Source organism: Schistocerca serialis, chromosome 9 (assembly GCF_023864345.2).
Source record: "Schistocerca serialis cubense isolate TAMUIC-IGC-003099 chromosome 9, iqSchSeri2.2, whole genome shotgun sequence".
Lineage (NCBI taxonomy): Eukaryota > Metazoa > Arthropoda > Insecta > Orthoptera > Acrididae > Schistocerca > Schistocerca serialis.
Genome location: NC_064646.1, coordinates 63618177 through 63632753, shown reverse-complemented (window position 1 = coordinate 63632753; position 14577 = coordinate 63618177). Strand labels below are relative to the sequence as shown.

General features: G+C 38.6%; 1 protein-coding gene across 1 annotated transcript in view; it reads left to right on the top strand.

The window, feature by feature from the left end:
• The window catches only part of LOC126418501 (merlin), a 176364-nt gene that overhangs the window by 140568 nt on the left and 21219 nt on the right, over positions 1-14577 (top strand). Inside the window, exon 11 of the mRNA XM_050085289.1 lies at positions 25-184. Within this exon, the coding sequence (XP_049941246.1) occupies positions 25-184 (160 nt within the window). The remainder of the gene's footprint in view (positions 1-24; positions 185-14577) is intronic.

Sequence of the window (14577 nt, the reverse complement as noted above, 5' to 3'; positions counted from 1 at the left end):
CCAGTAGTACTGATTTACTTGCAGGGTTGAGTACCTTGAAAAGAGTAAGCATCTGCAAGAGCAGCTACGAGAGTTACGTTCAGAGATAGAAGTTCTCAAGGTTGGGGAGAAGCAAAGCCAGCTTGACCAACTGCATGATGAGCAAGTCCGGCTTGGTGAAACCAAGTATTCAACTTTACGTAAGGTAAGTGTGTCAAACATGTGTCTTAGTTGTATTCCAGAATTTGGTAATAATCTTTCTTTCCATTAAACAATGTTCAGCATTATTAGTCATGATTTTCTGATGACATCAGCATTATTAGTCATGATTTTCTGATGACATATGTGAGCAAAGATGAAACTATAAACTATTCTGTTTCATAGCATATCGTTCATGGTTACTATTTAACATCTGCTTTTTAGGGTTATTATCATGGCTAATATGTTATCTTTAGTAAGTGTCAATATTGTGCAACAAAGGCGTTTGCCATATGTCATCACTAATATCTACATTTAATATATTTCATCATGTTTTATATAAATGTCACTAGATAACTTCCTTGGCTTTAGTGAGACATTAAATAAAGAACCAGACAATTTGCACTATAAAGCTTCTCATCATCACTACAGAAAGGACAATCTATCTTTCCTACAGAGTTGAGCCATAATGTGATTTGTTTGTTTTTTCCTTCTTTTATTTTTAAAGAAAGAAAGTAAAGACTTCTTGTGGCAGCAAAGTATGATAATTTTATATTCTGTCAGACAGTCCACAATAGATTTTGCTATATGACAACTGGCATTGTCAAGACAACATGTAACATAATGGTCACTATATGCAGTGTAAGGCAACAGTCAACTTTTACCAAGTCATGTCAAGGTAATTGCCAAATAGGCTCAACTTTTTAATTTAACTGATTTAATCAATTGGCATAACTAATGTCAGTGTCATAATTGAACATTACCGTGATACATCACCCTATAATTTTTAATTTGCAGAGCAGTGGTTGAAAAACTAGAGCTTAACTCACTTATAAGCAGGGTGAGAATTGAGATATGAGATTCCGCCAGGCGAAACACTTTTGTTTGCATCAGTCAGATTTTCATTTTCAGACAGCGAAGAAACGTTCATAATTCCGTTAATTAATTCAAATTTCTTCCCAAAACACTCAAATAACCTGAAGCTAGATATCTGGAAAACATTGACTAACCCAAAAATATCATGAAATATTCTCTTATAGTTCCCTAAGAAAGTCAGGGTTTAGCATAAGACAGATAATATGATTCAACAACAGCAACAAAGTGTGCTGTAGCAAATACAGTCATGAACGGACTATAGAGGAAGCCTGGAATAAAACCACACTCACACTTGCACATTGTTATTAACAATTTCATATTGTACCACACTTACAACCAGTAATAAATGATACAAGGTAAACACATTTGGTGAAGTCCAATGAACTGTGATTGTTGCCATTTGTAACATCAGATTGCTTTATTAAAGAAATTACTGAGCTTCATTTGCACAAGGCTGACATCAGATATTAGTTACTATTAGAAAGTTAATAATTACTGGAATAATGCCACATATCAAAAACAACAGCAAAATTGAGTAAGGTTTATCTTTTACTCTTGAGTAGTTGTTTTGAAATTACATTAATGCAGTCTGCCATAACTCCTAACAGAAGTCAGTGTAATCAGTACTTTTTCACCTCTGTTGCAACTAGTAGACACAACCCATCCTCCATCTTCAACTAAATTCTTCCTGCAGCCAGCTTAGTTATTGCAACTCTGTTTCACTTTATTAACAATAAATTGTAAATGGTTTAACAGGCAGCCAATGTACTGAGCCCACCACCTGAACTTCTGGGTAGGGCAGTGGCTAGAAAATTGCTGGCATATACAGCTTGGCAGATGTTGTCATCCATGAACATATAGTACTGTGTCCTTTGTACAGTTGTAACACCAAGAACACTGCAAATACTAGGTAGTCACAACAGATTAAGAAATACTGTTTGCTGGATAGTTGCAAATCATATCAGTAATAAATCTTCATTTGTATGGCCATAATTTAAACAAAATTCTCATATACCAGTTTCAAACACCAATACACCAAATATGAAAACCAGTATAATATCAACAATTATTTCAACAGACTGGATAGTATACGCAGAGCATGAGAATCTTAAAATATTAATTGTTAACTGCCAGAGAATTTGCAGCTAAGTTCCAGAACAAACATTTCTTATAGAAAGCAGTCACTTCCACATCACACTAGGACAAGAGAGTTGATTGACACCCAGGCACTGTATATTGATTAGATACAAACATCAAAAAAAGTTTTGCATCACCTCAGTTCCAAGAGTTCTGGAATCTGTACAGAAAATTGTAATAGAGATCAACATAAACATCATTTCTTCCCTTTTTATTGCTCATGAAAACCACACATTGCATGTTGTATCACCATAAAGCGAGACCTTCAGAGGTGGTGGTCCAGATTGCTGTACACACTGGTACCTCTGATACCCAGTAGCACATCCTGTTGCATTGATGCATGCCTGTATTTGTCGTGGCATACTATCCACAAGTTCATCAAGGCACTGCTAGTCCAGATTGTCTCACTCCTCAACAGCAATTCGACGTAGATCCCTCAGAGGGGTTGGTGGGTCACGTCATCCATAAACAGCCCTTTTCAATCTATCCCAGGCATGTTTGATAGGGTTCACATCTGGAAAACTTCTGGCCATTCTAGTTGAGCGATATCGTTATCATGAGAGAAGTCATTCACAAGATGTGCACGATGGGGGCGTGAATTGTCATCCATGAAGGATGAATGCCTCACCAATATGCTGCCGATATGGTTGCACTATCGATGAGAGGATGGCATTCACGTATCATACTGCCATTACGGCACCTTCTATGACCACCTGCAGCGTACGTCAGCCCCACATAATGCCAGCCCAAAACAACAGAGAACCTTCAGCTTGCTGCACATGCTGGACAGTGTGTCTAAGGCATTCAGCGTGACCGGGTTCCATCTACGATGATTGTCTGGTTGAGGGCATATGCGATACTCATCGGTGAAGACAACGTGTTGCCAATCCTGAGCAGTCCATCTGGCATGTTGTTGGGCCCATCTGTACCGCGCTGCATGATGTCGTGGTTGCAAAGATGGACCTCACCATGGATGTCGGGAGTGAAGTTGCGCATCATGCAGCTATTGTGCTGTTTGAGTCATAACAAGACAACCTGTGGCTGCACTAAATGCATTATTCAACATGGTGGCGTTGCCGTCAGGGTTCCTCTGAGCCACAATCTGTTGGTAGCGGTCATCCACTGCAGTAGTAGCCCTTGTGTGGTCTGAGTGAGGCATGCCATTGACAGTTCCTGTCTCTCTGTATCTCCTCCATGTCCGAACAACATCGCTTTGGTTCACTCCAAGATGCCTGGACACTTCCTTGTTGAGAGCCCTTCTTGACACAAAAAGTAACAATGCAGACATGATCGAACTGCAGTATTGACCATTTAGGCATGGTTGAACTACAGACGAGACGAGCCGTGTACCTCCTTCCTGGTGGAGTGACTGCAACTGATCGGCTGTTGGACCCCCTCCATCTAATAGGCGCTGCTCATGCATGATTGTTTACATCTTTGGGCAGGTTTAGTGACATCTCTGAAGAGTCAAAGGGACTGTGTCTTTGATACAATATCCACAGTCAACATCTATCTTCAGGAGTTCTGGGAACCGGGGTGATGCAAAACTTTTTTTGATGTGTGTAGATTTGACTCAAGGAGGAGGATTATTTGTAGCAACCACCACAAGCCTGAGCCCAAGCGAGCTGGAAACAATTCCGATTGTGGACTAGTATGGACAAGAGTAACTAGGATTGGTGGACTTCGATTACCAGATAGATGTTTCTGCTAACTGCCAGATTCAGACGCATTGGTCATAAAGTCATTCAAGGAGAGCCAAATTCAGTAGCTGAGAAATACTCGGAACATAATGTAGTAGCAAGTTGTGACATTAATGTATTCAGTATCAACTGGGGAAAGTAATCATACATTATCGGCAAAGTAATTCTAAATACATTGTCTAACAACTTCCAAGAACAACAATCTGATTATTCACACAAGAGAAATATTTTAGACCTCTTAGTTACAAACAGGCCAGTCTTTTTTGAGAGGTTCGCCAAAGGCAAATAGGTCGTCAACAAAGCTAGGTGAGCATTTGCATTCGGTCAAACTGTGTGAGTGAGTCACTATCGATTTATTAAAGGATGACTGAGAACATGTAGTTCAGATCTGGCAAACACAGAACAATAATGGTTAAAGCTAAAAAATGTTACAAACCATGGCCTGGATAAATACATCCCAAGTAAAGTTTAAAAAAGTGACAAAGACGTATCCTGGTTTAATGGTACCATTCAGACACTGCTCCAAAGACTTATACTGCTACACTCTTGTCACAAAAGAAACTGCAAGGAAACTGATAAATTAATAGCAACTTGTGCATCCATAAGAAGAACCATGCATGAAGTCAGCAATAATTTTCACAGTCGAAGCCTTGCTAAAGATCTATCAGAAAATTCTAGGAAGTTCTGTTCATGCATAAAGTCAATGAATGGGTTCAAACCTTCCATTCACCCATAGAAGATTTGTCTAATGTTGGAACTGAAGACAAATGACAGGAAGTGCAAATATTAAATTGCATATTTAAAATGTATTCATACATGATGATAAAACAGTACCAATCTATGACCACCACACTGGCTCACAAATGAGAAACATCAATATTAGTGATCCAACTATTGAAAAAAAATTGAGACTACTTAAAGTGAACAAAGCACCGTGCCCTGACAGAATTCCAGTTAGATTTTACATTAAATACATTGCAGAATTAACTCCTTTCCTTGCTTTACCAAGAGCCGGCCGCCGTGGCAGAGGGGTTCTAGGCACTTCAGTCTGGAACCGCCCTGCTGCTATGGTTACAGGTTCGAATCCTGCCTCGGGCATGGATGTTTGTGTTTAAGTAGTTCTAAGTCTAGGGGACTGATGACCTCAGATGTTAAATCCCATAGTGCTTAGAGCCATTTGAACCATTTATCAAGAACCTCATGCACTACAGATAGGCTAGTGTGGTTGGAAAAGAACACAATTGGCTCCTGTTTACAAAGAGGATGAGAGACAGAACACATGAAATTATGGACCAATATCACTGATTTTCATCTCTTGCAAGATCATAGGGCATATTCTAAAACCTGACATTATGAATTTCCTGGAGGAAAGAAGCTTCTCTCAGAATATCAGCATGGATTCAGGAAAAGCTACTCATGTGGGACATGCCTCGCTTCATTCATACATGCCATCTTGCAAACAGTAGGTGCAGGTGGACAGTAGCATTAACTACTAGATATAGTAGAAGGCATATCTTCACATGTATGTAATTGAGTTGATGTCTGTTTGGACCAATGTTCTTCAGAAATGAAGGTCACACCACGTGTTCCCCAAGAAAGCATAATAGGCCTAGTCCACATCAATTCAGGTAGGCTAGGAAAAAATCTTACATTCATAGTTCCGGATGCTATTGAATTTAGCATATGTTAAAATGAAGGACTAAGTAAAAAACACACATTTTTTTGTTTTCTCCAAAAAAATTCTGCTTAGAGGTACAGCCCTCCAAAGATGCCACTGCGTTTACCATTTTGAAGATATGAATTTTGGTAAAATATTTTAAAATGCCATATCTCTGGAACAGTTGTAGATATTTTCTTGGTTTTTTTATTTGAAAGATAATTGCTTTATGATTCCCCATTATCACATAACAGGCTCATAAAAATCGAAACCTAGCCTGATTTAACATAATTTTAGTTTTGAAAGATGAGTAAGAGACTCATTTTGCAAGCATTTTAAATGGTTTCAAAATGTGAGGTTTAAATTTATACAACTTCTGTGCACTTCGTTTTGTACTGAAATTAGCCACTCAATGAACTAAAAATGTGTTCCACTGCTTCAGTATCTTCCTTTGATATAGAGTGATGCCTTCCTGTTGAACCAATAGGAACTGGAGCACTTACAGTCTTCAAAACATTGTGAACAGGAAGTGAGCACTGATGGCATTGTTGCTGTCCTTCGGCTGGAAACCTATATCTAGCAGCTGGTCCATGTGATAGCATAAAGTTCACTACAGTTTTGTTTAACTTATAAATGGTGTCTGAATCTCTGCACTCCACCAGTCACACTCATACACACACACGCCACAAACATCCCCCTTTTCAGGTTGTGAATCTGAATATTATCCTGCTGTTTCTGAGGAGCTGGCCGAAAGAACAAAATTTCTTCTTTCTTGCTCTTTAAAGTGCGTACACTATGAGTTCGTCCATCACTTTGAATCCAAAAATGTGTCTTCAGAATTCCTGTCAAAGGAGTAGTTTGTTTGGACCATTCTTCTCATTTCTGCACACAGAATTCTTCGATTTCGTCTTTGGACAAAAGAATGAGGGCTGCCGATGTGTAAGATTTCATGACTCTCGTAAAATACTCAGCATTTTGAATCGCAGCTGTATTTGTTCTGGAAAGATTATGTTTTGTAGCATGGTACTTCAGCAGGCCTCCTAAACCATCATAAGGCCCCTTCCCGTGACCAGTAGCACTGTATACCCAGTCAATTGGCACAAGCAGCTTACTCAATTCAAACAGCTGGTAACGATTTTTAAAATGACTAGGAGCACCATCAGAAATAATGATGATCTTCTCTGCCTCTGTTTGCAGTTGAAGAATTTTGCGCATTGCTAGCAAAGCATGTGCTGAGTCACGTCCTGTGTCATCACTTTTAACTACAACACTTGTGGTCTTGTTTTGAAAATATGTCACTCCTGTAAAAATTGAAACCTGGTCATTACGCCAGTGATACCCTTGTACTTCTTGTTGGAGAGTTACAGACCAGTTCTCAGCAAAATCACAGTGAAGCACTCAACACAGTTCTTCAGCCTGTACACAACCTTTCACTTCTGCAATGTGTTGTTGTTGCAATTTCTTCAGATGCTGGCGTGTTACTGCTTTCATTGACCATTTACAAAGTTCATCAATGAAACTGTCAAAAGCAACAGTTTCCTTAATTAGTTTATTTTCCTCCCATGTTGCATATATAATTTCTGCAGAGTTTTCTGCTATGTTTTCCAGGCCAATTGTCTGTAAAGACAGTCCTCCCTTTCCAAGGCAGTCACCACATTCTTGAAACAAAGAAATCTCTCACTTTACATCACAGACTAGTAATGACTTCACACACCCAACCAAGGTGCCATATGTCACATGCTCCAGTAAGTTCTTCAAAGTTACCACACAAGAGTTCAAAATTTGCACAGTACACACATAAACAGACTTCTTTAGGTGGGTATGGGACTACCCACTTAGGTCTCAGTGCATAAAATTTTGATCTTCCAGTATGTGAAGTTGTATAGTTGCTCTTATGAACTGCAAAAGTTTCTTTAATACTGCAAGTCATGTACCTCTTCACTTTCACAACTTTTTCACCTTCAACTGTTACAGTTATAGTGTCTTTTTTTGTTGGCACTCTGGCGAGAACAGTCCCATTTATCTTCCAGAAGATAAAATGACTGCACTATTTGAACTTGAGCTGTTTCTACAGGATGACCATAGTGAGGATCTGGTCTTCCAAAGACTCCTTCTACAGACCTCACATTTCTTGATTTGTTCACCATTTACTTCGATAGTGATGGAATGTGGTTCAAGATTGTTTTCTTTGAAAATGTCTCTGGAATAATAGTTAAAACTTGCACCTTTTCACTGTAAGATGCACAGTATTCAACAGCTGAATTGATATTTGTGAAAAATTCCTATCAAGAGATGCAAGAGTGCTTTGGTTCATTTTCTTCTGAAGATGGAAATTCTACTTTGAAGATTGTGGTCATTTTTGCTGTAGTGTATTCATCTATAGCTTTAGTAATTTCTCTGCACTTTCTTGATGCATAGAGCTTATGACTCAACTTCACTGGCCTCTGTTTCTTAACTGGACTAACACCTACCTCTGTAGTTGACTGATTCAGGCTATTTCATTCACACTCCACTGCAGAGTGAAAATCTCATTCTGGAAATATTTCATTCTTCCTCTATTCATGCAAATTCTGCATCATCTGCACCATGGGAGGCTTCACCTTGTTCAGTTTGGTGTCATTGGATGTCCCCTCTGAGGCAAACAAATTTTCGTTATAAATGTTTTGGATCCAATGTGTTGTTTTTGAGATATTTCATTGTCTTCAGATAAACTGAACGTCCCATATATCATAGGTGTTTGAGACTTGAAAAGGTCTCTGGAACCACATATTTTCATTTGAATATACAGGGTGTGAGGGATTTAAGTGCAGATATTGTGTTCATTGGTACCTTAATATGTACCCAGTTCAGTGCATTAGTTGTTTTCTCTCTGTCTCTAATTAGTCTTCCTGCAAACATATCACATAATATATTAAATTATGTTTTCTTCATGGTCGTAACTGCACCATTAAGTGGACTACGCATGTCATTACAGACTAACCATTTTGTGGCCACTCTTCAACATCTGACATGCTGCCCTGGGGAAGATGAGCATTAATGGCTTGCTATTGCCACACGTACTTTGACTTACTAACCAACCTAAAAACATGCTACTGCTGATAGCTAGAATTATTAGTCTAGAAATGAAGTGAATACTGTGTAATGTTGTTCAGTGCTCTGTCCTCAGATACCAATAAAAATATCTGTATGTATGTTCCGAACATCGTGTATATCAAAAAAATCTTGAGATGATGTGCTATGGGAGAAAGATAACGTAGTTCTCGTGAGCCTTGTTGGGTAAATTTAGCGTACCTGTATTCAAAGAACTCTTACGTTGCCACCATCGTGTATCTTATCTATGGATTATCAGAATAAGTAAGAGAAAATAATGTACATAGAGAGGCACATAAACAGTATTTTTTCCCTTGCACAATGTGCTAATGGAATGGAACAAAAAATAAAAAAACATTGGTATGAAATACCCTCTGTCACACACTGTATGGTGGTTTTTGGAGTATATATGTAGATGTACAAAGTGTCACAGAGCTATTTGTTGTAATTTTTTAAATTTAATTTAGAACAATAATGAAACATTGTGGGCTATTTCTATGCTTTATAATTTATAGGTGGAGTTGGTGTAAAGCCACATATATTACTACATCTGTATCAATCACCAGTGGTGTACACCATTTATATTGTTATGAATACCACCTATTTGTGATATAATCAAATTATGAAAAAGTCCCTTAGACAAGACATCTGTAGTACATTATAAGTCTTGTGACTAGAAAATTCTAGATAATGGGCCTGATAGTCCAGCAGCAGTTTGCTCACTGCTGTTATGGGTAGAAGGAAGAATATGTGCTAGTTGCAAAAAAGGATGATCATCAATATTTGGGTCAAGAGGGTGTGGAATTTCTGAAATGACATGGATGGTGTGCTGTTTATGTGTCTCAGTAGTAAACTTATATTGCAGTGTGTAAATGGAAACTGCAATATCAGTGGCTCATTGATGTTTAAGGTGAATGCTGGTTGCTAGTGCATAAAGGCCAAATGACATGCTTTGTTGAAACACTTCACTCATCCATTACAACAGTTCAGCCAATTGTATTGTTGTTGTTCTCCTCCTCCTCCTCCTCCTCCTCCTTCTTTGTGTTCTATTCTGAGCATGTACCTTCCTCTGTTTGTGAGTTCATCCATTTCTGATGTCATCCATGATTCCAATTCTCTTTTTACTTCTTCTTGTCATTTCTTCATTCTTTGTTGCAGACAATTTCTATGCACTTTATGTCCCAGTCAAGGTTTTTTCCTCTTGTGGATCACTTTGTATAGTCTTGTTTCTTCCTGTTATATTTTCTTCGTTACTTTATGACTCTTAACTCTAATCATTGTTTTCCATAGCCACATTTCTAACTTTCTATACATCTTTCTTTCTTTTTAATTGTCCATGATTTACTGCTATATAACACTACATTCCCATCATAACATTTAGCAGATGATTCCCTCAGCACCATGTGAATTCTTCTAGATGTTAGTAACTGCTTCACCTTTTCAAAAGCTCTCTTTCCCATAGGTATCCTCCTCCTTATTTCTTCTGTGCACCTTCCATTACCTGTCATTAAACTTAACATGTGTACAAAGGATTTCACTTGGTCTCCCATGCCCACAAAGGATTTCACTTGTTCTGTCTTGTTTTCTATCTAAGAATATGTTAACTGGCACTTCTTTTGGTTATTCTCATCATTTTTGTCTTTCCTGTATTTATATTTTTCCCTGCTTCCTCATCCATTTTTGCAGTACTTTTCAACAGCTGCTATTCATCTTCTGATTCTGCCAGCATTGCTTGATCATCTGCAAATTTATACTCTTTATCCTTTCTCCTCCAATTATGGCCTGTATGGTGTATCTTAGCAATTCTCCGTATATGTTGAACAGCTTTGGTGATAGTGGGAAACCTTGCCTTACATCCCTTCCAATGCTCATCTCTTCCATCTCCGCATTCTCTAGTATGTCACTTTCTGCTTTGCATTCAGCTCCTTTTGAAACCTTCTATCTTTAAAAAAAGTCCCTACCAACATCTTATAAACTCTCGGCAGTGTACTCTAGTCGACTCGATTGAATCCTTCTCCCCATCAATAAAACAAATGTATACCTCCTTGTTCATTTCTTTGATTCTTTCTCCAATCTACCCCAGACATCCTGTAGCAAGCTTTCTGAACTAGGACTGCTCTTGCCCAGATTTTCTTCAATTTTCTTTTCAGTTCTCCCTAGTATCTCCAACTACACCTTATGTGACATAACTATCATAAATAATTGTCCTGTAGGCTTTGCATTCTTTTGCACTGCACTTTTTAGCTAAAGGTACTAGAAAGGTCTTAAGTAGATCTTGGGGTTGGATTCAGGTGTCGTAAATTCTTTTTTACTATCTCAATCAGTCTGGCTGTTGAATTTGGACCTATAACTTTTAGTGCCTCAGAAGATATTCTGTCAAAGTCCAATGCTTTCTTTTCCTGGAGCTTCTGAATTGCTTTCTCCAATTGCCATCTCAATATTTTAAGACCTCAGTCTTCTTCATTCCATTCCCCTTTCATCTCCCAAACCAGTCTGGTGTTGTCTGCCTCTGCACTCTATAAACAATGTAGGACAAGACACACACACACACACACACACACACACACACACACACACACACACACACACACACAAGCAAGCAAGCAAGCAAGCAAGCAAGCACATTTCACATGCACACAACTTCCAACTCTAGCATCTTGTGCTGGAATGCCATGCTGAAGTTGGTTTTGTGTGTGTGTGTGTGTGTGTGTGTGTGTGTGGGTGGATTGTGTTGTGTTTTTACTGACGAAGGCTATGGCTGAAAGCTTTATGTGAGTGTCTTTTAAGTGCACCTATCTGCAACTTGACATGTCTTCTTTATGGTAAATAGCAATCTGTCTTTTCCTACATTGTTCATAATTCTTACCTGGAGTTTCCATTGTTTGATTTCTGCACTGTATAACTCTTCCATACAATCCATCCAAACTTTCTTCCCCTCATCTATACATATTACTTTCTTCCCATCTTTATTTGACATTTCCCGTGTTCATATGAAATTACAAACCAAGCATATGACATTGGCACCCACACTAATGATGGGGTATCCACAAAAACTAATGGAATTTGCGTGAAGTGTTGAAATTTTTTAGAAACCGTTACCATTTTGCAACAGATGCCCTTCTCTGATGGGTTGCATATTTTTATGTATAAACCAAGAGGACATCAACATATTGATCAGGAAATATTGTAAAACAAACACTATACAACCATTTCTTTAAGAATACGAGGTAGCATCATGATCTGGTGGATATTTTCATTCTATGGGATCAAAATACAGGGGTAAAATACAGGGAGCGGAAGGCTATTTACAATTGTACAGAAACCAGATGGCAGTTATAAGAGTCGAGGGGCATGAAAGGGAAGCAGTGGTTGGGAAAGAAGTGAGACAGGGTTGCAGCCTCTCCCCCATGTTGTTCAATCTGTATATTGAGCAAGCAGTAAAGGAAACAAAAGAAAAATTCGGAGTAGGTATTAAAATTCATGGAGAAGAAGTAAAAACTTTGAGGTTTGCCGATGACATTGTAATTCTATCAGAGACAGCAAAGGACTTGGAAGAGCAGTTGAACGGAATGGACAGTGTCTTGAAAGGAGGATATAAGATGAACATCAACAAAAGCAAAACGTGGATAATGGAATGTAGTCAAATTAAATCTGGTGATGCTGAGGGAATTAGATTAGGAAATGAGACACTTAAAGTAGTAAAGGAGTTTTGCTATTTAGGGAGTAAAATAACTGATGATGGTCGAAGTAGAGAGGATATAAAATGTAGACTGGCAATGGCAAGGAAACGGTTTCTGAAGAAGAGAAATTTGTTAACATCGAGTATAGATTGAAGTGTCAGGAAGTCGTTTCTGAAAGTATTTGTATGGAGTGTAGCCATGTATAGAAGTGAAACATGGACGATAACTACTTTGGACAAGAAGAGAATAGAAGCTTTCGAAATGTGGTGCTACAGAAGAATGCTGAAGATAAGGTGGGTAGATCACATAACTAATGAGGAGGTACTGAATAGGATTGGGGAGAAGAGAAGTTTGTGGCACAACTTGACTAGAAGAAGGGATCGTTTGGTAGGACATGTTTTGAGGCATCAAGGGATCACAAATTTAGCATTGGAGGGCAGCATGGAGGGTAAAAATCGTAGAGGGAGACCAAGAGATGAATATACTAATCAGATTCACAAGGATGTAGGTTGCAGTAGGTACTGGGAGATGAAGAAGCTTGCACATGATATAGTAGCATGGAGAGCTGCATCAAACCAGTCTCAGGACTGAAGACCACAACAACAACAACGGGATCATTAATTACTGACCAGTTTGGAAGCCGTTCATGACCAATTTTGTTATGAATGAAGATTGCATGATGATTGTCTTGTCTGGGAAAGGTGGGCTCTTTCAGAAGGGTAAGAGACCTTACAACATGGCTATAAACGGTGATAAATGGTTATAACATCAAGAAATGACATAAAAGTAGTTTCCTGGTGCTCAAATTGCTTGAATACTAACTCAGTTGAATATCTGTGAAACTTTTTTATCCATGGTGATTACTGTGTAAATCATTCACTGGGCCATCTTGTTTAGCTGTGTGAAACAGAGCAGACAGTATGGCTCCAGACATTTTTAAAGATTTATCAGCACTCACCTGAATCATTCCTAAGTTGTCTACTCATGGCATGTGTTGCAAATGGCTGTTTTCCTAGGCCAGATTAGATTAGATTTAAAACTTCCTGGCAGATTAAAACTGTGTGCCCGACCGAGACTCGAACTCGGGACCTTTGCCTTTCGCGGGCAAGTGCTCTACCAACTGAGCTACCGAAGCACGACTCACGCCCGGTACTCACAGCTTTACTTCTGCCAGTACCTCGTCTCCTACCTTCCAAACTTTACAGAAGCTCTCCTGCGAACCTTGCAGAACTAGCACTCCTGAAAGAAAGGATATTGCGGAGACATGGCTTAGCCACAGCCTGGGGGATGTTTCCAGAATGAGATTTTCACTCTGCAGTGGAGTGTGCGCTGATATGAAACTTCCTGGCAGATTAAAACTGTGTGCCCGACCGAGACTCGAACTCGGGACCGAGTTCGAGTCTCGGTCGGGCACACAGTTTTAATCTGCCAGGAAGTTTCATATCAGCGCACACTCCGCTGCAGAGTGAAAATCTCATTCTAGATTAGATTTACTTTCATTCCAATTGGTCCATAGTGAGGAGGTCCTCCAGGATGTAGAACATGTCAGAAAAACAACAATACATGACAGATATTTACAACTCAAACAAATAAGCTAATGTACTATTCCACAGGTCCCAAGTGGCATGGTTGTCATTTATTAATGAACGCTGTATGAAAGAAACATTCTACAAATACTAGTGCACTGAATTTAAAATAAAAAAGTTTTTTATTTATTTATAAGATAATAAATACAACTACTAAATACTTATTTACGATGAACACATTACTGCACTGAAATTGTGCAGAAGATACACAAATCAGTTGGTTCTATTGAGAAATTAGTCAGTGGAGTAGAAGGAGATGGCCACCAATAAATCCTTTAGGCTTCTCTTAAACTGAATTTCATTGGTTGTTAAGCTTTTTATGGCTGCTGGCAAGTTATTCAAAATGTGTGTTCCTGAATAAAGCACACCTTTTTGTACAAGACTAAGTGACTTTAAATCCTTGTGAAAATTATTCTTATTTCTAGTATTTATTCCATGAATTGAGCTGTTGGTTTGAAAAAGTGATGTATTTTTAATGACAAAATTCATTAAGGAATAAATATATTGGGAAGCAGTAGTTAGTATCCCTAGTTCCCTAAACAAGCTTCTGCAGGATGTTCTTGAGTTCACACCACATATAACTCTTACTGCACGTTTTTGTGCCCGGAAAACTTTAGCTTGGCTTGATGAATTACCCCAAAAAATAATCCCATATGGCTCCAGACATTTTTAAA